At 52.3% G+C, this 22,681-nt stretch overlaps 1 protein-coding gene across 11 annotated transcripts in view; it reads left to right on the plus strand.

The window, feature by feature from the left end:
* LOC148451010 (uncharacterized) overlaps positions 1 to 22,681 on the plus strand; it is a 130,604-nt gene that overhangs the window by 38,619 nt on the left and 69,304 nt on the right. For 5 of the 11 annotated variants that reach the window (XM_088462382.1, XM_088462385.1, XM_088462384.1 and 2 more), the window contains 13 exons: positions 135 to 212; positions 319 to 439; positions 542 to 640; positions 717 to 806; positions 893 to 1,042; positions 3,502 to 3,648; positions 4,015 to 4,146; positions 4,303 to 4,437; positions 7,110 to 7,250; positions 7,476 to 7,616; positions 9,530 to 9,664; positions 10,427 to 10,588; positions 10,680 to 10,835. In XM_088462382.1, the coding sequence (XP_088318508.1) occupies positions 135 to 212; positions 319 to 439; positions 542 to 640; positions 717 to 806; positions 893 to 1,042; positions 3,502 to 3,648; positions 4,015 to 4,146; positions 4,303 to 4,437; positions 7,110 to 7,250; positions 7,476 to 7,616; positions 9,530 to 9,664; positions 10,427 to 10,588; positions 10,680 to 10,835 (1,687 nt within the window). The remainder of the gene's footprint in view (positions 1 to 134; positions 213 to 318; positions 440 to 541; positions 641 to 716; positions 807 to 892; positions 1,043 to 3,501; positions 3,649 to 4,014; positions 4,147 to 4,302; positions 4,438 to 7,109; positions 7,251 to 7,475; positions 7,617 to 9,529; positions 9,665 to 10,426; positions 10,589 to 10,679; positions 10,836 to 22,681) is intronic. The other 6 variants (XM_088462392.1, XM_088462383.1, XM_088462391.1 and 3 more) reach the window with 4 other exon arrangements.

Below are 22,681 nucleotides of genomic sequence, written 5' to 3' on the forward strand. Positions count from 1 at the left end.
TATATTATCTAAGCCGTCACACAGTAATGGTTGTGCCGCGGGCCCCCGGTTGTCAGATGCGGAACCCGTCTCATTGGGAGCTATCTGCTATGGGGTCAGTAACCTTTCTTCTTGTGCTCTGCGTTTCCTCTTAGCAAGAAGAAAGACGTCTCCGCGCCACCATCAGCAATGCGTCTGTGCCGCAGCTGTGCTGTGACGTGTTGGAGCGCAAGGTAACGCACGTATTGCACCCTCCGGTAGTGTAACCATGCACCCAAAATCCAGTCGTGTAACGTTCCCGGGGTTCCTTAATCTCATCGCTGCCTCTCTGTCTCCCAGGTGACCTTTGACGATATTGTCATCTATTTCTCTAAGGAGGAGTGGGAGATGCTGAGGGGCGACGAGAGGGGGCTGTACAGGGAGGTGATGGCCGACAATGTCCAGTCTCTGCTGTCTCTGGGTAAGTCGGGAAACGGTTGGGTTCTATGTGACCGCAGCATCACTGAGGAACGGGAATAGTAATGTCCGTAACTGATTTACACGCTGCCGTTCCTTGCATTAGGGCTCCTGGCGGAGAAACCTGACCTCATGTCGCGGATTGAACGGGAGGAGGAAGACCTTTGGGAGGACAGGATCACAGGCCGGAGACCCCGGCACCAGGGTGAGTCCTCTCATGCGGTGGTTTCATTCTAATGTGTCGCAGTACTTGGAGGCTTAGCGCCCAGTTCTGGTTTCAGCTGTGGATAACCTGTGTTTTCCAGACCTGGGTACAGACGATGGTCTCCGCCTTCTAGACAACGATGGGATCACAGCTGATGCAGGAAGAGGTGAGAGACGGCAATCGCTGCAGATGATCTGGGCGATGTGTTTTGAACTCAGCCGTCACTGTGTCTTCTCTATCTCCGTCTGCCAGAGTCTGTGGAGAGCAGCAGTCACCTGGGGGCCCTGATGCGGCTGGTGAATGAGATCCCGGGTTTCCTGTTGGGTGACTCGGTGACAGATGGAGGCTCCTCTCCCTCCCGCAGTCTGGAGGACCATGAGAACATTAGACCATGCTCAGAAGGTGAGACCCATGCACACGGCCTCAGTGATGAGGATCTTCCACCGCTCATTGTCTACGAGCACAGTTTTAGTCATCAGCAGCCACGTTATGGAGCTCGTGTATTGTGGCCCGCTGTGTGTTAGGCCTCCAGGCGTTATTAGTCCAACAATGACCGCTGCCTTCCCTCCATTCGCTGGGTGCAGTCACTTTCTGACTCTCCGATCTTTGCGTACGGTGCGTTCTGCCAGAATATTATCGCTCTGTCGCACTAAATACCAGTGACGTCACCACGTAACCGAGACGTCCCCACGAGTTGGTTCCCCAGGTTAGGAGGTGCCCAGGCATCAGGGATCTAGTACTAACTGTGATAGGATCACTGGTAAAGTGGTCTGTGACAGGGACATTTATCCCAGATTCCTGTCTTATGTGTTTAAATCCCCAGGAGAAAGTCTGCAGTGTAGCAGGCTTGAGTCTCGGCTTTTTGAAAAGCCGGTTTGGGACCTGGGGGTTGTGGGTGAGAGGAGAGGGAGGGCTCCACCCACGGCCACTCCAGGTTTTGGTTCTCTTAGCCTGGTAACAGGCTTGATTGGGTTCCCACCTGAGAGTGGCCAATATAAGCCTAGTGTGTTGAGGGCTGATTGTCTCACCTGGGAGAGCAGACAGGGAGTTTGCTCAGAGACACTTGGATACCTATCTGTGAGTACTGTGCTGTGCTTTGTTGCTGGTGAGGGCATTAGGCCCTGCCAGGTTCTGGTAGTGAGGGAACTACCTGTGAAGTTAGTGCCCCGACAGGGCTAGGATTTATGTTTTGTTTTCTTTGTTATTTCTGACATTATACAATAAAGACTGGCGCCGACCAGCTTGTACTCGCATCCAGACTGGTGTGCTGCTTCCCTGCTGCTGTGTGTGTAAGGAAGGAGACCTCTACCCAGGAGAGGGACCCCCTAACCTAACTGTGTCACATAACCGTTACGGCAATTACTAATAGTCTATGCTTTGGTTGGTTGGATCAGTAATAAAATAGGCGTCTGTAATACAGTCTCTGTATTCAGGAGAATGACTCTGATGCATTGTATGGGATTGCGCAGAATACGTAAAAGTAACCTTTGGACGAGTTATGGAAAGTATATTTTTTTGTTTTCTAGCGAATAGATGTCCCATAGGACAGTTTTAAAATGCGATTCCCAGCGATGAAGAACAAACCAGGAATGTGGATCTAGTCACCGCGCTCCGGTGTAGGTTAATAGTGAATGTTGGGCGAAATGAGGCGAAGGAGTAATTCCATTGGTGACGTCTTGTAACGGTTTCCCGCATGGCCAAAAATATGTGTACCCCGGGACATCACACCAGTAACTGCTGTCGTGTCTCTCATTCCGGAGGAGCTGGTACCCTCATTGTTGCTGTATCAGCCCCCCTTCCTTCCTGGGAAGACTTTCCACTAGACTTTGGAACATGGCTGCAGGGACTGGTTTCCTCTCGGCCACAAGAGCGTTGGTGAGGTCGGGCGCTGATGTTGGGGATAAGCCCTGGCTCGCTGTCAGCGTTCCAAATCATCCCAAGGTGTCCAATGGATTGAGGTCAGGGCTCTGTGCTGGCCGGGCAGGTTTCTCCACCCCAAACCAGCAAAGCATTCTCTGATGGACGTTGCTATGTGCAGGGGCATTGCCATGCTGACACAGGACAAGGCCTAACCCCAAACTGTACCCACAAAGGTGGAGGCACAAACGTCTCTACGGGATCACTGTATGCTGTAGCATTAATATTGCCCTTCCCTGGAACTACAGAGCCCAGGCCAACTCATGTAACACAGCCCCAGGCCATCAGTCCTCCTCCATCCTCCTCCACTAATCTTTGCTGTTGGCATTATGATTTCGGACAGGAAGAGTTCTCCTGGCATTTACCAAACCCTCCCAGGTGGTGATACGTGATCAGAGAACACATTTCCACCTCTCCAGCATCCGGTGCCGATGTGCTCTACCCCAGTTAAGCCGAGGTCTGAGGCCTGGGTGCCGCTGCTTGGAAATCAAACACATGAAGCTGCCAGCAAACATCTGACATTGCTTCCCGGGGCGGCGTGGAACTCGGCGGTGGGTGTTCTAGCCAAGGTCACACTAGTTGCTCGCTACACAGGGCTTATGAGGCCTATCGCTTCACGGCTGCGCTGTTGTCGCTCCTAGACGTTTCCACATCACAGCACGTACAGTGACCGGGGCATTTCTAGCAGGGCAGAAGTCTTATGAGCTAGCGTGTTGGACAGGGGGCATCCTATGGCAGTGCCATGTTGACAGCCACTCTTGAGTATGAGCCGCCCCGCTGCCGATGGGTGACTATGGAGACAGCCCGGCTGCGTGCTGGACGTCCTGCACGTGTCTGTCGGCACTAATTAGGAGCGGTGTCCACGCACTGTGGCCATGGACTGTGCGTTACTGGCTGCAGTGTTGTCTGCGCTCATTTGTAACCAGTCTTTTATGTTTATCCAGTTAAAACGGAGGAAAGTTCCCTGCCCTGTACTCCAGCTCCTGTTCCCTCTCCTCATCGTGTAGTGACCGCAGAAATGGCGTCCGGCCTGGGGCTCCCCAGAGACACGGAGCTGAGACACAGTAGAGTCACCGTCAAAGTAGAAGAGAGTAAGTGTTTCCAGAGGGGGAATAGCCAGTGCTTGGGGTGCGGGATCCATCTCATGTATAATATTACTGGGAAGAAAAGGGTTAATGGCTTACTCTTTACTCACCCCAGTGGCTCCACTTATATGGGGCAGTGTGGGGGTCCTCCGCCAGGAGTATTACTGTGCTCCGCTGTGCCATACGCATGGAAACACTGTAATACCTATCAGTGGACGATACATGAACTGTGCACAATTGTTTCTGAGATATATATAGATGTATATGATGGAATTCTTATATCTAACACAGTAATAAATACTGGTACTGTGTAACCATTGTCCTGCATTGTGTCCCCTGATCAACACCACTACAATGTTTCATTTCCTCCAGCAGAGGTCGCTGTTTCACCTTCTTCCAGCCACGGCGCCCCCTTCAGTCCGCCTCGCATATCGTCCTTATGTATCAAGAGGGACCCTGGAAGCAGCGCTGAATGTGTACAGGAGGGACCTCAGATTAAACAAGGTAAGCGCCTCTGACGCCATCTTCCCACGGTTATCTCGCAGGAGGCCACGAGAGGAGATGTTCCTTTAGATCAGTGTCTGTGCTGGAGGCTCCCCAGATATTCCCACCATAAGGTAATAAGGAGACCTCTGACCAGGTTTGTGTTCTGTCTCTCAGAGGAGGTTCCTGCGGCTGCCGCTCCAGCTCACAGCTACATTGGACAACAGAAGCCCAGAACCTCCCACCTCCCGTTCTGCCCCGGACCTCGTGTCCCCCACACTCTAGACAATGGAAAGAGGTCCAGCTCCAGAGGTGAGGCACCGAGATTAGTAAAAGGCCTACAATAAATCGATTCCTTGTGAGCTGCTCTGATCATACAGCACCTTCCCCAGTAATCACACCCAGCGCACACCTCCTTCCCCAGTAATTACACCCAGCACACCGCTCCTTCCCCAGTAATTACACCCAGCACACCGCTCCTTCCCCAGTAATTACACCCAGCACACCGCTCCTTCCCCAGTAATTACACCCAGCGTACACCTCCTTCCCCAGTAATTACACCCAGCACACCGCTCCTTCCCCAGTAATTACACCCAGCACACCTCTCCTTCCCCAGTAATTACACCCAGCACACCGCTCCTTCCCCAGTAATTACACCCAGCGTACACCTCCTTCCCCAGTAATTACACCCAGCACACTGCTCCTTCCCAGTAATTACACCCAGCACACCTCCTTCCCCAGTAATTACACCCAGCACACTGCTCCTTCCCCAGTAATTACACCCAGCACACTGCTCCTTCCCCAGTAATTACACCCAGCACACCTCCTTCCCCAGTAATTACACCCAGCACACCGCTCCTTCCCCAGTAATTACACCCAGCACACCGCTCCTTCCCCAGTAATTACACCCAGCACACCGCTCCTTCCCCAGTAATTACACCCAGCACACCGCTCCTTCCCCAGTAATTACACCCAGCACACCGCTCCTTCCCCAGTAATTACACCCAGCACACCGCTCCTTCCCCAGTAATTACACCCAGCACACCGCTCCTTCCCCAGTAATTACACCCAGCACACCTCTCCTTCCCCAGTAATTACACCCAGCACACCTCTCCTTCCCCAGTAATTACACCCAGCACACCGCTCCTTCCCCAGTAATTACACCCAGCACACCGCTCCTTCCCCAGTAATTACACCCAGCACACCGCTCCTTCCCCAGTAATTACACCCAGCACACCGCTCCTTCCCCAGTAATTACACCCAGCACACCTCCTTCCCCAGTAATTACACCCAGCACACCTCCTCCCCCATTAATTACACCCAGCACACTGCTCCTTCCCCATTAATTACACCCAGCACACTGCTCCTTCCCCAGTAATTACACCCAGCGTACACCTCCTCCCCCATTAATTACACCCAGCACACTGCTCCTTCCCCAGTAATTACACCCAGCACACCGCTCCTTCCCCAGTAATTACACCCAGCACACCTCTCCTTCCCCAGTAATTACACCCAGCACACCGCTCCTTCCCCAGTAATTACACCCAGCACACCGCTCCTTCCCCAGTAATTACACCCAGCACACTGCTCCTTCCCCAGTAATTACACCCAGCACACCGCTCCTTCCCCAGTAATTACACCCAGCACACCTCCTTCCCCAGTAATTACACCCAGCACACCTCCTCCCCCATTAATTACACCCAGCACACTGCTCCTTCCCCAGTAATTACACCCAGCGTACACCTCCTCCCCCATTAATTACACCCAGCACACTGCTCCTTCCCCAGTAATTACACCCAGCACACTGCTCCTTTCTCAGTAATTACACCCAGCACACCTCTCCTTCTCCAGTAATTACACCCAGCACATCTCTCCTTCCCCAGTAATTACACCAAGCACAACTCTCCTTCCCCAGTAATCACACCCAGCACACCTCTCCTTCCCCAGTAATTACACCCAGCGTACACCTCCTTCCCCAGTAATTACACCCAGCACACCTCTCCTTCCCCAGTAATTACACCCAGCACACTGCTCCTTTCTCAGTAATTACACCCAGCACACCGCTCCTTCCCCAGTAATTACACCCAGCGTACACCTCCTTCCCCAGTAATTACACCCAGCACACCTCTCCTTCCCCAGTAATTACACCCAGCACACTGCTCCTTTCTCAGTAATTACACCCAGCACACCTCTCCTTCTCCAGTAATTACACCCAGCACACCTCTCCTTCCCCAGTAATTACACCCAGCACATCTCTCCTTCCCCAGTAATTACACCCAGCACAACTCTCCTTCCCCAGTAATTACACCCAGCACAACTCTCCTTCCCCAGTAATCACACCCAGCACACCTCTCCTTCCCCAGTAATTACACCCAGCACACTGCTCCTTCCCAGTAATCACACCCAGCACACCTCTCCTTCCCCAGTAATTACACCCAGCACACTGCTCCTTCCCCAGTAATTACACCCAGCACACCTCTCCTTCCCCAGTAATTACACCCAGCACACTGCTCCTTTCTCAGTAATTACACCCAGCACACCTCTCCTTCTCCAGTAATTACACCCAGCACACCTCTCCTTCCCCAGTAATTACACCCAGCACATCTCTCCTTCCCCAGTAATTACACCCAGCACATCTCTCCTTCCCCAGTAATTACACCAAGCACAACTCTCCTTCCCCAGTAATCACACCCAGCACACCTCTCCTTCCCCAGTAATTACACCCAGCACACTGCTCCTTCCCCAGTAATTACACCCAGCACACCTCTCCTTCCCCAGTAATTACACCCAGCACACTGCTCCTTTCTCAGTAATTACACCCAGCACACCTCTCCATCTCCAGTAATTACACCCAGCACGCCGCATACTTCCCCAGTGACGCCCATCAGAGTATCCGGGAGGAATGATACAGGGGGCAGTATTAGGAAACCCCCCTCTGGTCTTGTAATCTACATGTCTCACACAATTCTCACCTGTTCCGATAGCCACGACGAGCACCTGGGCAATTCTTCCCCAAAATCGCTCAATGGGAACCTTCCCGCGAAACCCCAGCATCTCGCCGTCGTCTCTCTGTGATGGAACAAACAGCGCAGAACTGAGCGACTTAAAGATTAAAGTTAAACAAGGTTTGTCTATGCTTGAACTGTGTTTTTATTATCATTCCATTAGTACATTATCAGCGTTACACCTATTAATTCTGCAAAACCTCAGTTATTCTACAGGTCAGTGTTCTTCCATCATGAATAATACTCCGTTCCTTGTCCAGTGTTAGGTTTTTGGGAATGTTCTCCTGGAAAGTGTTTGGAGCGAGTGTGTCTGCTCTTCCGGTAACTCTTCTTCTCTTCTTGCAGAGGATTCTGGGAGTGAGAGAGAATCGCCATTAGGTGGGAGGAAAGTTCATAAAAGTCCAATGTCGTCACCGTCTACCACCCGTCTGCCGGAGCGAGAACACTGGAGGCCGAGGTCTTCTCCCAGGAGGTCTCCTGCAGATAGTAAGAGCACGCAGGGAACACTTCCCACTGCGCCCGCTACTTCCCTAGGACTAGGTGCTCTGTGATCATTAACCACCGCCTGATGTAGATCCATGTGTATAAATACGGCCCATGTGGTTGTGTAAGCAATGGTCGCGCACTCTGGCGTGTTTAGCGAAGATTACACGTTTGTTTATTTATTAGCCGTTACTTATATAGCTCCAGCACAGTCCATTGTAACTAAAACCAGACTAGATTATAACAGACAGACGAAGAGGTAAAAGGGCCCTGCTCGCAGGCTTACACTCTATAGGGAAATAGGAATGTGATACACAACGATAGGTTCTACATAGTACATATTGGTGCCGCCAGATTGCAGAGGATCTTTGTGGCTGTATCATCCCGTCACACAGCGATGTTGGGCTGGGGTCAGTGAGATGTGTGAGTGGAGAGGCTCTTGGTGGCTCTATCATCCCGTCACACAGCGATGTTGGGCTGGTGTCAGTGAGATGTGTGAGTGGAGAGGCTCTTGGTGGCTGTATCATCCCATCACACAGCGATGTTGGGCTGGTGTCAGTGAGATGTGAGAGTGGAGAGGCCCTTGGTGGCTGTATCATCTCGTCACACAGCGATGTTGGGCTGGGGTCAGCGGCATGTGTGAGTGTAGAGGCTCTTGGTGGCTGTATCATCCCGTCACACAGCGATGTTGGGCTGGGGTCAGTGAGATGTGTGAGTGTAAAGGCTCTTGGTGGCTGTATCATCCCGTCACACAGCAATGTGGGGCTGGGGTCAGTGAGATGTGTGAGTGGAGAGGTTCTTGGTGGCTGTATCATCCCATCACACAGCGATGTTGGGCTGGTGTCAGTGAGATGTGAGAGTGGAGAGGCCCTTGGTGGCTGTATCATCTCGTCACACAGCGATGTTGGGCTGGGGTCAGTGAGATGTGTGAGTGGAGAGGCCCTTGGTGGCTGTATCATTCCGTCACACAGCGATGTTGGGCTGGTGTCAGTGAGATGTGAGAGTGGAGAGGCCCTTGGTGGCTGTATCATCTCGTCACACAGCGATGTTGGGCTGGGGTCAGTGAGATGTGTGAGTGGAGAGGCCCTTGGTGGCTGTATCATTCCGTCACACAGCGATGTTGGGCTGGGGTCAGTGAGATGTGTGAGTGTAGAGGCTCTTGGTGGCTGTATCATTCCGTCACACAGCGATGTTGGGCTGGTGTCAGTGAGATGTGAGAGTGGAGAGGCCCTTGGTGGCTGTATCATCTCGTCACACAGCGATGTTGGGCTGGGGTCAGTGAGATGTGTGAGTGGAGAGGCCCTTGGTGGCTGTATCATTCCGTCACACAGCGATGTTGGGCTGGGGTCAGTGAGATGTGTGAGTGTAGAGGCTCTTGGTGGCTGTATCATCCCGTCACACAGCGATGTTGGGCTGGGGTCAGTGAGATGTGTGAGTGGAGAGGCTCTTGGTGGCTGTATCATCCCGTCACACAGCGATGTTGGGCTGGGGTCAGTGAGATGTGTGAGTGGAGAGGCCCTTGGTGGCTGTATCATCCCGTCACACAGCGATGTTGGGCTGGTGTCAGTGAGATGTGAGTGGAGAGGCTCTTGGTGGCTGTATTATCCCGTCACACAGCCATGTTGGGCTGGGGTCAGTGAGATGTGTGAGTGTAGAGGCTCTTGGTGGCTGTATCATCCCGTCACACAGCGATGTTGGGCTGGGGTCAGTGAGATGTGTGAGTTTGGCCCAGCTTGTTTCTATTTCTGAGCAGCGGGAGTCAGAAGTGTAGTTGGCAGCGTCGTCTAGCGTAGGGCCATAGAACAGAACTGCTGTATATGGGATCAGTGTGTGGCTCGTGTTTTAGTAACGGGTAAGTGGCGCCCGCTGGTGTGTAAAAGTGTTATGTTTGGTAACTCCGTTTTGTCTGCACACAGACATACTGCTGGGAACCTCGCCCTTGCATAGACTGGTGAACTGCCTGAAGGAGATAAGTGCTGGGCGCCCACGCGGGCATAACACTGCGCTCACATCCGTGCACTGGGGGACGGACACGAACCAAATCTGTACAGGTGAGAATAAAACACCTAGGACAGGAAGTGGTGCTCATACCTGTCACATTAACCATCACCCAGGACCTCACTATGCAGAACCCAACACATCATCATCTACCATAGCCGTGACCAGACCCCAACCTGCCCCGGTGTCCCCTATCAATATGTCTAGAATATGCATTATACTCCTACACTATTCATTCTGAGTAACACCGTGCTGCATTGCAGGGGACAGATGTACAATGTGCAGAGAGTTAGATGTGGGAGGGACGTGTCCTAGCTCAGAGCTACATTACAGTGTAAGGATAAAGCTGCCCAGCATGTGTGATACCCTGACTCTGATAGTGCCAGTAACTGTGCCCCTGGGTAACACCATGCTGCACTGCAGGGGGCAGATGTACAATGTGTAGAGAAATAGATGTGGGAGGGACGTGTCCTAGCTCAGAGCTACATTAGTGTAAGGATAAAGCTGCCCAGCATGTGTGATACCCTGACTCTGATAGTGCCAGTAACTGTGCCCCTGGGTAACACCATGCTGCACTGCAGGGGGCAGATGTACAATGTGGAGAGAGTTAGATGTGGGAGGGACGTGTCCTAGCTCAGAGCTACATTACAGTGTAAGGATAAAGCTGCCCAGCATGTGTGGGCTACATGCAGACACAGCCGGTATTTACCCTGCATGCAGACAGAATACATGTATTTTCGCCCCCTTGGCAGTCAGAGGAGGTCAGGTGATGTGTTTCTCAGGTATCGTGTTGTCTTAACGAGGATCTGTTACAGAAGCGCCTGTTAGAGTGAGTGGAGCACTAGGGCCCCGGGTGCCTGAGATCCCTGCTACCAAGCCCAATCCTTTCACTGTGGCAGTTACCAATGGAACTGGGTGGCTAAAGGGCAGAGAGACAAAGACTGCAGAGAGTCGGAGCACAGGGCCGAGCAGAGATGGTAAGGGGTGCCCCATGGCGGGGAAGGGGATGGGGTAACGCCTCTGACCTTCTTGGTGTGTGTGTGACTACTCCTGTGTTGTTTCCTCCAGAGACCAAGCCGAGTGTTACCCCATCAGGCCTGGGCAACTGTCTGTACAGATTTCCCACTCGTGTCCCCAGTGGGCAGAACATGGGCAGTGATGGATTTCAGAGGACAGAAGAACCCCGGAGGCCAGAACTTGGGGTGAAGAGAACACACTCTGATGGTAAGACGTGAGCGCTTGTAACCACACCCCCAGTGACGACATATATACAGTCAGGTGCATAAATATTGGGACATTGAAAGAATTTTCAGATTTTGGCCTCTATTCACCACCACAATGGCTTTGAAATGAAACAAACAAGATGTGCTTTACCTGCAGACTTTCAGATTTAATTTGAGGGTAATTACATCCAAATCAGGTGAACGGTGTAGGAATTACAACGGTTTCTATATGTGCCTCCCACTTTTTAAGGGGCCAAAAGTAATGGGACAAACTAAACAATCCTAAATCTAACTTTCACTTTTTAATACTTTGTTGCAAATCCTTTGCAGGCAATTACAGCCTGAAGTCTGGAACGCATAGACATCAGCAGACGCTGGGTTTCATCCCTGGTGATGCTCTGCCAGGCCTCTACTGCAAATGTCTTCAGTTCCTGCTTGTTCTTGGGGCATTTTCCCTTCAGTTTTGTCTTCATCAAGTGAAATGCATGCTCAATCGGATTCAGGTCAGGGGATTGACTTGGCCATTGCATAACATTCCACTTTCTAGCCTTAAAAAACTCTTTGGTTGCTTTTGCAGTATGCTTCGGGTCACTGTCCATCTGCACTGTGAAGCGCTGTCCAATGAGTTCTGAAGCAATTGACTGAATATGAGCATATAATATTGCCCGAAACACTTCAGAATTCATTCTGCTGCTTTTGTCAGCAGTCACATCATCAATAAATACAAGGGAACCAGTTCCATTGGCAGCCATACATGCCCACGCCATGATACTACCACCACCATGCTTCACTGATGAGGTGGTATGTTTTGGTTCATGAGCAGTTCCTTTCCTTCTCCATACTCTTCTCTTCTCATCACTCTGGTACAAGTAGATCTTTGTCTCATCTGTCCATAGGATGTTGTTCCAGAACGGTAATGGCTTTTTTAGATGTTGTTTGGCAAACTCTAATCTGGTCTTCCTGTTTTTGTGGCTCACCAATGGTTTACATCTTGTGGTGAACCCTCTATATTCACTCTTGTGAACTCTTCTCTTGATTGTTGACTTTGACACATATACATCTACCTCCTGGAGAGTGTTCTTGATTTGGCCAACTGTTGTGAAGGGGTTTTTCTTCACCAGGGAAATAATTCTTCTGTCATCCACCACAGTTGTTTTCCGTGGTCTTCCGGGTCTTTTGGTGTTGCTGAGCTCTCCGGTGCGTTCTTTCTTCTTAAGAATGTTCCAAACAGTTGATTTGGCCACACCTAATGTTTTTGCTATCTCTCTGATGGGTTTGTTTTGATCTTTCAGCCTAATGATGGCTTCACTGATAGTGACAGCTCTTTGGATCTCATATTGAGAGTTGACAGCAACTGATTCCAAATGCAAATGTCACACCTAGAATCAACTCCAGACCTTTAACCTGATTAATTGATAATGAAATAATGAGGGAATAGCCCACACCTGTCCATGAAATAGCTTTTGAGTTGATAGTCCCATTACTTTTGGCTCCTTAAAAAGTGGGAGGCACATATAGAAACCGTTGTAATTCCTACACCGTTCACCTGATTTGGATGTAATTACCCTCAAATTAAATCTGAAAGTCTGCAGGTAAATCACATCTTGTTTGTTTCATTTCAAAGCCATTGTGGTGGTGACTAGAGGCCAAAATATGAAAATTCTATCAATGTCCCAATATTTATGCACCTGACTGTACATAGTCTTCCATGTGACGGCTTGTAACCACACCCCTAGTGACATCATATATACATAGTCCTCCATGTGACGGCTTGTAACCACACTCCCAGTGACATCATATATACAAATAGTTCTCTATGTGACAGCTTGTAGCCACACCCCCAGTGACATCATATATACATAGTCCTCCATGTGACAGCTTGTAACCACACACCCAGTGACATCATATATACATAGTCCTCCATGTGACAGCTTGTAGCCACACCCCCAGTGACATCATATATACATAGTCCTCCATGTGACAGCTTGTAACCACACACCCAGTGACATCATATATACATAGTCCTTCATGTGACAGCTTGTAGCCACACCCGCAGTGACGACATATAAAGGTTATGCTCCATGACAATAGTTAAAATGCACCTAGATCTCTGAATAAGACAAACTGGGGCTGATGTACTAAGCTGTGGATAGAGAGAAACTACCAACCAAACAGCTCCTAACTGTCATTTTTCAAACATAGCCTGTAACATGACAGTTAGGAGCTGATTGGCTGGTAGTTTATCACTCTCCAATTTATCACTTTCCAGAACTTAGTACATCTCCCCTAATGTCACTCATCCAAGAGTGTAACCAGGGGAATACAAAAGGTTAATGAAAGCACTCAACACCGTTGTTCCAATTAAAGGTTGTTTTATTATGAAAAGGTTAAAAAGTATAAGTAATTGATTATAAACAACTGATATATGTCTATAAGTAACACACTGAATATATGAAGTATAACTGAAAACAGTATAAATCAACTTATCTAACTATATATGTATAGGAATAAGTACAAGTTTTAATGAATATAAGTAACCACACTAAATATATTTCTACTTCAGGGTCCATAGGGGTCCACAGGGTGACCTTGGGGTATAGCTGGATCCTGGATCCTCGGGCACCACGGAGTTAAAGCTTTCAGCTGCTCCCAGGATGCACTTGGGTCCAACCTCCCCTATACCCCGCCCCCGAGCCACAGGCACCTCAGTTTAAGATGGTGCCCGGCCGGAGTCGGGTCACCCTGCGTGGGGGGGCTGCAGGAGCAGCCCCCTAAAGCTTTTTATTTAACTAGGTTAAATTAATTTTTTACTTTTAGTTTTTTTCTCCAGAGCGGCAGCGATGGGCTGTCTGTACAGACGCCCACGCTGCCGCTCCTTCTCCCTGCTGGCGCCGCGACGCCAGCACTGAACTGGGGATCGCGGCGGGGGAAGCCAGAGTCTGTACTAGCCGGACTCTGGCTTCTCCCGGGACTGCTGCCGGAGACGCCGGGGAGATCAAGGTAAGCCGCGCACCGCGGATTAGCGGCGGTGCGCGGGTTCCTTGTAAATGCAGTCCCATGCCCCCGGTCTAGGGGACAGACCGGGGGCGCTAGCGGTGGCGGCGGGCCCCCCCTCCAGCGGAGGCATACCCCGCCAGACCACTAGACCACCAGGGTAAATTATGCGGCAAGCGGGATGCCGGCAACCCGGGGGTTAAATATGCTAGCCAGGGGAGGAAGCCTTCCCTGTCTAGCGGCTCCTCCCCTCAGCTCAGCGCGCCTTTCAGCTCGTAGTCTGGCGTCGCTGAGCTGCAGCTACTCGGGCCACTCCTCCTCTGAGGTCTCCAGCGGCCATTTTCTTCAAGTGGCAGCGCAGATCTTCGGGGTCCCCCTGTGTACCTCTCCCCCGACAAGGACAGTGTACACAGCACTATAGCCCTCCCAGACACTGAATCTGGGAGGGTGATTGTAGTGGAAAGGTGCAGTGAGTATATCTTCCTGCATGGTATGTGACTTTTGCTAGTGCTGCCTGTCTGTGCTAATTTCTACTTACTGTCAGCCTATACCTATCCCTTTCCTTCTCCTACAAGCCCTACAGGTGTGCGGGGGAAGGGTGTTTCAACAGACCTCGCCTATATAAATCACGTATTTGTGAGGTCCGTCACATACAGTTGTGTGCTACACAGTACCATATTGTGGGCTGTTGTTCAGCACACTGGTGAGTGCGCACGTTTTCTTCCTAAGTCATGTCTGAGGAGGAGATTGAGCACTCCGGGGCTCCGGTATTGTTCTCCTGCAGGCGCTGTTCTGCAGGAGTGGATAGGGAGGATTTGTCACAGGACGGCCTGTGCGGATGGTGCTAGGCGCTCCCTGGTATGTCTAAACCTCCCATGTCGCAGGAGCCACCATGGGCGATGTTTTCCCAGTTGCTGGTGTCCATCGCGGACCGTCTGTCGGTCCCGACTGCCGCCCCTACTAGGGCGTTGCCCCTGCCTGCCATCCCCCATTCCCCGGGTGTCCCACAATTATTGCAGACTCCCCCGGGGTCTCAGCCTGTTGGTCCCTATGCGGGGTTGCCAATGTATATTCAGTCCACCCCTGTGGCGCAGCCGGCTGTGGTGCCGTTTCAGGCTCCTGTGGCAGCTCCTCCACCCTGGGTGGATGCGCTTTCCCACACTGTCCAAGATTTGGCGGCTGCATCTTCGGCTTTTCAGTCGATGTTGCGCAGTGACGTGCCCTCCAGGGCGTCTAAACGCTCAGTCATGGCGCAGGCTGCGCATCTTTCGGATTTTGAGGGGTCCTCGGATGATGGTGAGGTGCAGGATGACTCAGCCTCAGATGCCTCAGTCCAGGAGGTAGACACTAAGTCTTCCATCAATGTGCGGGCTCTGGTTAAGGCGGTGCGGGCCATTCTTCTGATTGAGGATGAGGCACCCGCTCCCAAGTCGAGGTATCCTAGTTTTAAAAAAGCTAAGGTTACTTCTGCAGCGTTCCCCTTGTCTGATCAGTTGACTGATCACATGGCGGTCACCTGGCAGGCACCCAGTAAGCGTTTCCTGCCACAGAAACGCTTGGCGTCCAATTATCCATTCCCGGAAGCGCATTGTAAGAAATGGGAAACTCCGCCTGCAATCGATTCCCATGTAACACGCCTCATCAGGAGTGCTACTTTGCCATTGCCGTCTATATCCTCGCTGAAGGATCCTACGGACAGGAAGGTGGAGACTTGTCTAAAGTCTATTTATTCTCTCTCAGGGGCTGTAGCCCGGCCGTCCATGGCCATCTCCTGGGTGGCCAAGGCCATTGAGGGGTGGGCCAACGCCTTGGAGGATACGTTTACGGATGAAGCTCCGGATGTCCAGAGGGCGTTGTTAGGACAGATGAGAGATGCCGCCTCCTACATTGGAGAAGCATCGTTGGATGCTAGCCTGTTGACCTCTAGGGTTTCGGCGGCAGCAGTGTCTGCTCGTAGATCATTGTGGTTGCGGTCTTGGAGAGCAGACGCGGATTCAAAGAAAGGCTTGGAGGCCTTACCTTTTAATGGAGAATTACTATTTGGTCCGGACCTGGACAAAATAGTAGATACCCTGGCAAAATCCAAGTCAGCCTTCCTCCCTTCAGCTACTACACCTGCTAAGGTCCGGAGCTCGGCCTTTCGGGTTCAGGGCAAGGCAAAGGGTCAGTCCTTCCCGAGGCAGTCCGCACCCAAGACCGCCTCAAAGCCAAAGAAGCAAGCCTGGAGTGCTAGGCGCCCTCCTTCCAAGCAAGAAGATAAGCCTTCTGCGTGATGGGACGGGCCTCCCTCTGGGGGATCCCAGAGTGGGAGGCCGACTTCTTCAATTCGCCCAGTGCTGGCACAATACCACCACGGATGCCTGGGTGCGAGAAGTGGTCTCCCAGGGGTACGCCCTGTCTTTTCGGGCACAGGCCGCCTGGCCAGTTTTTTTGCACAAGTCCTTCTCAGGACAAAACCAAGGCCTTGCAGGTTCAGGAAGCCATAGAGGCCTTGCTGACGGCGGGGGTCATTATACCCGTGCCACAGTCTCAACGTGGGATGGGGTATTACTCTACGCTGTTTCTGGTGCAGAAACCCAATGGCTCTCATCGCCCCATCCTCAATTTGAAGTCCCTGAACAGGTTTCTCAGGGTTCCCAAATTCAGGATGGAAACTTTGCGTTCCATCATTCTGGCGATGGAACCAGGGGACTATATGGTCTCCCTGGATATCCAGGACGCCTACCTCCATGTGCCTATAGCAACATCGCACCAACGGTTTCTGCGGTTTGCTATTCTCCACAACCACTACCAATTCAGGGCTCTACCCTTTGGTCTCTCCACGGCACCGAGGGTATTTACCAAGGTGATGGCGGTCATGGCGGCTCATCTTCGGAGCCAGGGAATACTGTTGCTAAAGTATCTAGACGACCTCATCTCCACCTGACGGTCGCTTGTCTACAGGCGCACGGCTGGTTGATCAACTGGAAGAAGTCCTCCCTCATCCCATCACAGCGGATGGTTCATTTGGGGGCCCTGCTGGACTCTCGTCAGCAACGGATTTTTCTGACTCCAGAGAAGGTCTCCTCCTTACAGCTGCGGATTCACAGTTGTCTGAGCAGTGGCAGAGTGTCGGTGCACTCAGCGATGAGAGTTTTGGGGTCCATGGTGTCGGCATTCGACATGGTGGAGTTTGCCCAGTTCCATTCCAGGCCCCTGCAGGGGCTGATTCTTTCGGAATGGAACGGATTGCCACACAGGATCCGCTCTCAGATGCTGGTGTTGTCCTCGGAGGTGCGTCTGTCCCTAGCCTGGTGCCTGCAGACGGCTCATCTCCTAGAGGGGCGCCCCTTTTGGATCCCGGACTGGGTTCTGCTCACGACAGATGCCAGTCTCCGGGGTTGGGGGGCGGTGACAGGCTCCTTGTCACTTCAGGGTCGTTGGTCGGCGGAGGAAGCGCTTCTTCCCATCAACATCCTGGAACTGCGGGCAGTATACAGAGCCCTGCAGTTGTCCGGCATCGCTCTTCACGGAAGGGCCGTTCAGGTGCAGTCAGTCAATGCCACCACGGTGGCGTACATCAATCACCAGGGAGGGACTCGCAGTCGAGCTGCGATGTCGGAGGTGTCCCGCGTCCTGGCTTGGGCGGAGCGCTATCTTCCAGCTCTCTCGGCAGTTTTCATCCCAGGAGTCCTCAATTGGGAGGCAGACTTCCTCAGCCGTTACGACGTGCATCCCGGGGAATGGTCGCTTCATCCAGAGGTATGCCAACTACTCGTGGACAAGTGGGGGCTGCCAGAGCTGGACCTGATGGCGTCCCGTTACAATCACAAGCTGCCTGTGTACGGGTCAAGGACAAGGGATGCAGGCGCAAGTCTGATAGACGCGCTGTCGGTGAAATGGCTGTTTCAACTAGCTTACTTGTTCCCTCCGATATCTCTGCTGCCTCAGGTCCTGCGCAAGTTCAAACAGGACGGAGGCACACTGATCCTGGTGGCCCCAGCGTGGCCCAGAAGGCCGTGGTACTCCGATCTGCGGAGCCTGTTCATCGACGCTCCGTACCTCCTACCTCAACGGCGGGACCTGTTGTCTCAGGGGCCCTGTCTTCACCCGGATCTGGGTCGACTATCTTTGACGGCGTGGCTCTTGAGACAGCCGTCCTGAGGTCTCAGGGCTTTTCTAGCTCCGTTATTACCACCATGCTGAGGGCGCACAAGCCTGCTTCCGCGAGGATCTACCACAGAGTGTGGCACACTTACTTTCAGTGGTGCGAGGCCAGAAACTATGATCCCCAGGTGTTCCGGGTTTCGCGTATTCTGGCTTTCCTTCAATCGGGTTTGGACTTAGGATTACGTCTTTCCTCGCTGAAGGTGCACGTGTCTGCTCTGTCGGTGTGGTTCCAGCGCAGGATCGCTGCTATGCCGGACGTACACACCTTTTTCCAGGGAGTTTTGAGAATCCAGCCTCCCTTTGTGCCACCTGTGGCCCCGTGGGATTTGGCGGTGGTTCTTCGGGCCTTACAGGGTCCTCCTTTTGAGCCCTTGGAGTCAGTGGAGCTCAAGTGGCTAACTTTTAAAACTGTTTTCCTCTTGGCAATTGCTTCTGCCAGGAGGGTTTCAGATTTGGGGGCGCTTTCTTGTCGTCCCCTTTTTCTGATTTTTCATCAGGACAGAGCGGTGCTTCACACTCGTCCTGAGTTCCTGCCTAAGGTGGTTTCCAGGTTCCACATTAATCAGGAAATTGTTGTACCAGCCTTTCAGTCGCCTGATCTTTCGGCTGGGGAGGCTTCCTTAGACGTTGTCCGTGCACTCCAGGTTTATGTGGACAGGACTAGTTCTGTGAGGAAGTCTTATTCATTGTTTGTCCTCTTTGGTTTTCACAAAAGGGGTTGGCCTGAAAACAAACAGACTCTAGCCTGTTGGCTTCGTTCTGTTATTATGGAGGCTTATATGCAGGAGGGTTTACCTGTTCCAGCCTCTGTTAAGGCTCATTCTACTCGGTCTGTGGGCCCTTCTTGGGCTGCTAGCCGTGGCGCCTCTGCTGTTCAGCTCTGTAAGGCGGCCACCTGGTCTTCCATTCAGACCTTTTTGAGGTTCTATGCGTTTGACACCTTTGCCTCTCAGGATGCATCCTTTGGGTGCCGGGTTCTCCTCTCAGCACAGGAGCGTCCCCGCCCTTAGTTGGACTGCTTTGGGACATCCCCAAGGTCACCCTGTGGACCCCTATGGACCCTGAAGTAGAAAACAAGAGATATGGTAAGAACTTACCTTTGTTATCTCTGTTTCTACGAAGTCCATAGGGTCCACAGGGCACCCGCCCTGACGCACATGGCTTCATATGGGCTTTGTGACTGGTCACCGGTTTTCCGTCTCCCATTTCTGTGAGTATGGTTCTTGTGTGTTCCAGTCTTCCTTCTCTCTGTTTCGTCTCCTCCTCCGGCCTGGGCTGCTTACCAACTGAGGTGCCTGTGGCTCGGGGGCGGGGTATAGGGGAGGTTGGACCCAAGTGCATCCTGGGAGCAGCTGAAAGCTTTAACTCCGTGGTGCCCGAGGATCCAGGATCCAGCTATACCCCAAGGTCACCCTGTGGACCCTATGGACTTCGTAGAAACAGAGATAACAAAGGTAAGTTCTTACCATATCTCTTGTTATTGAAGATATTAGTAAAGTTCAAACAAACACAAACAATGTATCCGTATGGATAGTAATGTGACTATACAATATGCAATGTTTCTACTTCAGGGTCCATAGGGGGTCCACAGGGTTGACCTTGGGGTATAGCTGGATCTGGATCCACAGGCACCATACAGTTAAAGCTTTCACTGCTCCCAGGATGCACTTGGGTCCGTCCTCCTCTATACCCCGCCCCGGAGCCACAGGCACCTCAGTTTTAGTTGGTGCCCGGCCGGAGTCGGGTCACCCTGTCGCAGTGGGGCTGCAGGAGCAGCCCCATAGCTTTATTTTAAAGAGAAAATGTTTAATTTTTTTTTTCTTTTTTTTACACATCAGAGCGGCGGCATCAGACTGTCCTTTAGGACGTCCACGCTGCCGCTCCTTCTCCCCGCTGGCGCCGCGACGCCAGTACAGATCTGGGGATCGCGGCGGGACCCCAGAGCCTGTACTAGCCGGGCTCTGGTGACTCCCTGTGACTGCTGCCGGATCGCTGGGGATCAGGTAAGCCGCGGGTCGCCGCGTGCGGTGGCCCGTGGATACTTTCTATACAGTCAGAAGCCTCCGGTCTTTGGGGACAGACCGGAGGCGCTAGCAGCGGTGACGGGCTCCCCCACTATAGAGGAATACCCCGCGTGTCCGCTAGACCACCAGGGTAACAGGCTGGTAGCGGGACCGGCAACCCAGGGGTTAAATGCTAGCCAGGGGAGGCAGCCTTCCCTGTCTAGCGGCTCCTCCCCTCAGCTCAGCGCGCCTTTCAACACGCAGTCTGGCGTCGCTGAGCTGCTCTTATCTCTCGGCCACTCCTCCTCTGAGGTCTCCGGCGGCCATCTTTACTGGCAGGCATCGCAGATCTCTCAGGCGGTATCAAGTGGACCGGTCCCCCTGTGTACCTCTCCCCTGCTAAAGGACAGTGTACACAGTGCTATAGCCCTCCCAGACACTGAATCTGGGCGGTTGATTGTAGCGGAAGGTGCAGTGAGTACTAACTTTTCTGCATTGTATGTGACTATTGCTAGTGCTGCCTGTCTGTGACTTATTCTCCTTACTGTCAGCTTATAACTATCCCTTTCCTTCTCCTACGGCCTGGCAGGTGTGTGGGGGAAGGGCGTTTTCCTGAGACCCTCACTTATATAAATCACGTATTTGTGGGGTCGCTACACAGTACCATATCTGGGCTGTTTGTGTCGCATACTGGTGAGTGCGCGGGTGTTTACACCGTAATTCCTCTGGTGATACGTATTTCTTGTGAGTTACGGTATCATGTCTGATGAGGAGACTGAGCGCTCTGTGGCTCCTCTGTTATTTTCCTGCAGACGCTGTGCTGCTGGAGTTGATGGGGAGGATTTATCTCTGGATGGTCTGTGCGGGCGGTGCCAGCTGGTACCGGGCCCCTCTAAACCCCCTGTATCACAGGACCCTCCTTGGGCAATGTTTTCACAGGTGCTGGCGTCCATTGCTGACCGGTTATCGGTCCCATCAACGGTCCCTTTTAGGGCGTTACCCCAGCCCACCATCCCCCGTTCCCCGGGTGTTCCACAAATATTGCGGTCTCCCCCCGGGCCCAGACTGTGGGTCTTTACTCGGGACTGCCTGTGTATGTGCAGTCTCCTCCTGTGACGCAGCAGTCTGTGGTGCCTTTTCAGAGTTTTCCTCAGACGGCTCCTCCACCTTGGGTGGATGTTCTCTCCAGCTCTGTACAGAGTCTGGCAGCCACATCCTCGGCGTTTCAGTCGATGTTGCAAAGTGATGTGCCACCAAGGGCGTCCAAGCGTCCTGTCGTGAGTTCACTGGCTGCGCAGTTGTCGGACTCGGAAGTGTCCTCAGATGACGGAGAGATCCACGAGGACTCTGACTCTGATGCCATGGGGCAGGAGGTGGAGGCTAAGTCCTCCATTAATGTTCCAGCATTAGTTAGGGCGGTGCGGGCTATTCTCCATATAGAGGATGATGTGCCGGCTCCTAGGTCGAAGTTCCCTAATTTTAAAAAAGCCAAGGTGACTTCAACTGTGTTCCCCCTGTCTGATCAATTAACGGATCATATGGCGGCGGCCTGGCAATTACCCAGTAAAGAGGTTCCTGCCTCAGAAGAGGTTGGCTTAAAATTATCCTTTTCCTGAAGCTCATTGCAGGAAATGGGAGACTCCGCCGGCGGTGGATTCCCACGTCACCCGCTTGATCAAAAGCGCAACGCTGCCATTGCCGTCTATCTCCTCTTTAAAGGATCCCACGGACAGGAAGGTGGAGACTTGTTTGAAGTCCATTTACTCTCTTTTCGGGGCGGTGGCTCGCCCGTCCATGGCTATCTCCTGGGTGGCTAAAGCCATTGAGAACTGGACCAATGCCTCGGAGCAGCGGTTTTCAACCGGTGTGCCACAGCACACTAGTGTGTTCGAGAAGTAGTCTCTCAGGGGTACGGCCCTGTCTCTTCTGTTCAGGCCGCCCCACCTGTTTTTCTGCACGAGTCCTTCTCTGGACAAGACCAAAGCTGGCCAGATTCAGGTAGCTATAGAATCCTTGCTACAAGCAGGGGTCATTGTTCCCGTTCCGCAGTCTCAGCGCGGGATGGGATACTATTCTACTCTTTCTGGTGCAGAAACCCAATGGCCCTATCCTGAATTTGAAGTCTCTGAACACATACCTCAGGGTTTCCAAGTTCAGGATGGAAACATTACGTTCCATCATTCTGGCGATGGAACCCGGGGATTACATGGTCTCCCTCGATATCCAGGACGCCTATCTCCATGTGCCCATAGCACCGGCACATCAGCGGTATCTGAGGTTTGCTATCCTGGACCATCACTACCAGTTTTGGGCGTTGCCTTTTGGCCTTTCCACGGCTCCGAGGGTGTTCAACAAGGTGATGGCAGTTATGGCTGCCCACCTTCGGGGTCAGGGTATACGGCTGCTGCCGTACCTGGACGATCTTCTGCTGCTGGCAAGCTCCCCGGAGGTGCTTCTTCGACATCTCTACCTGACCATTGCTTGTCTTCAAGCACACGGGTGGTTGATAAATTGGAAGAAGTCATCTCTGATCCCATCACAACGGATGGTCCATCCGGGAGCACTTCTGGATTCTTGTCAACAAAGGATTTTCTTGACTCCGGAAAAGGTGTCTTCCCTACAACTGAGGATACACAGTTGCCTGAGCAGTGGCAGGGTGTCGGTCCATTCGGCAATGAGAGTCCTGGGGTCCATGGTGTCG

Source organism: Taudactylus pleione, unplaced genomic scaffold (genome assembly GCF_031769625.1).
Source record: "Taudactylus pleione unplaced genomic scaffold, aTauple2 ptg001222l, whole genome shotgun sequence".
In the NCBI taxonomy this organism is placed as follows: Eukaryota; Metazoa; Chordata; class Amphibia; order Anura; family Myobatrachidae; genus Taudactylus; species Taudactylus pleione.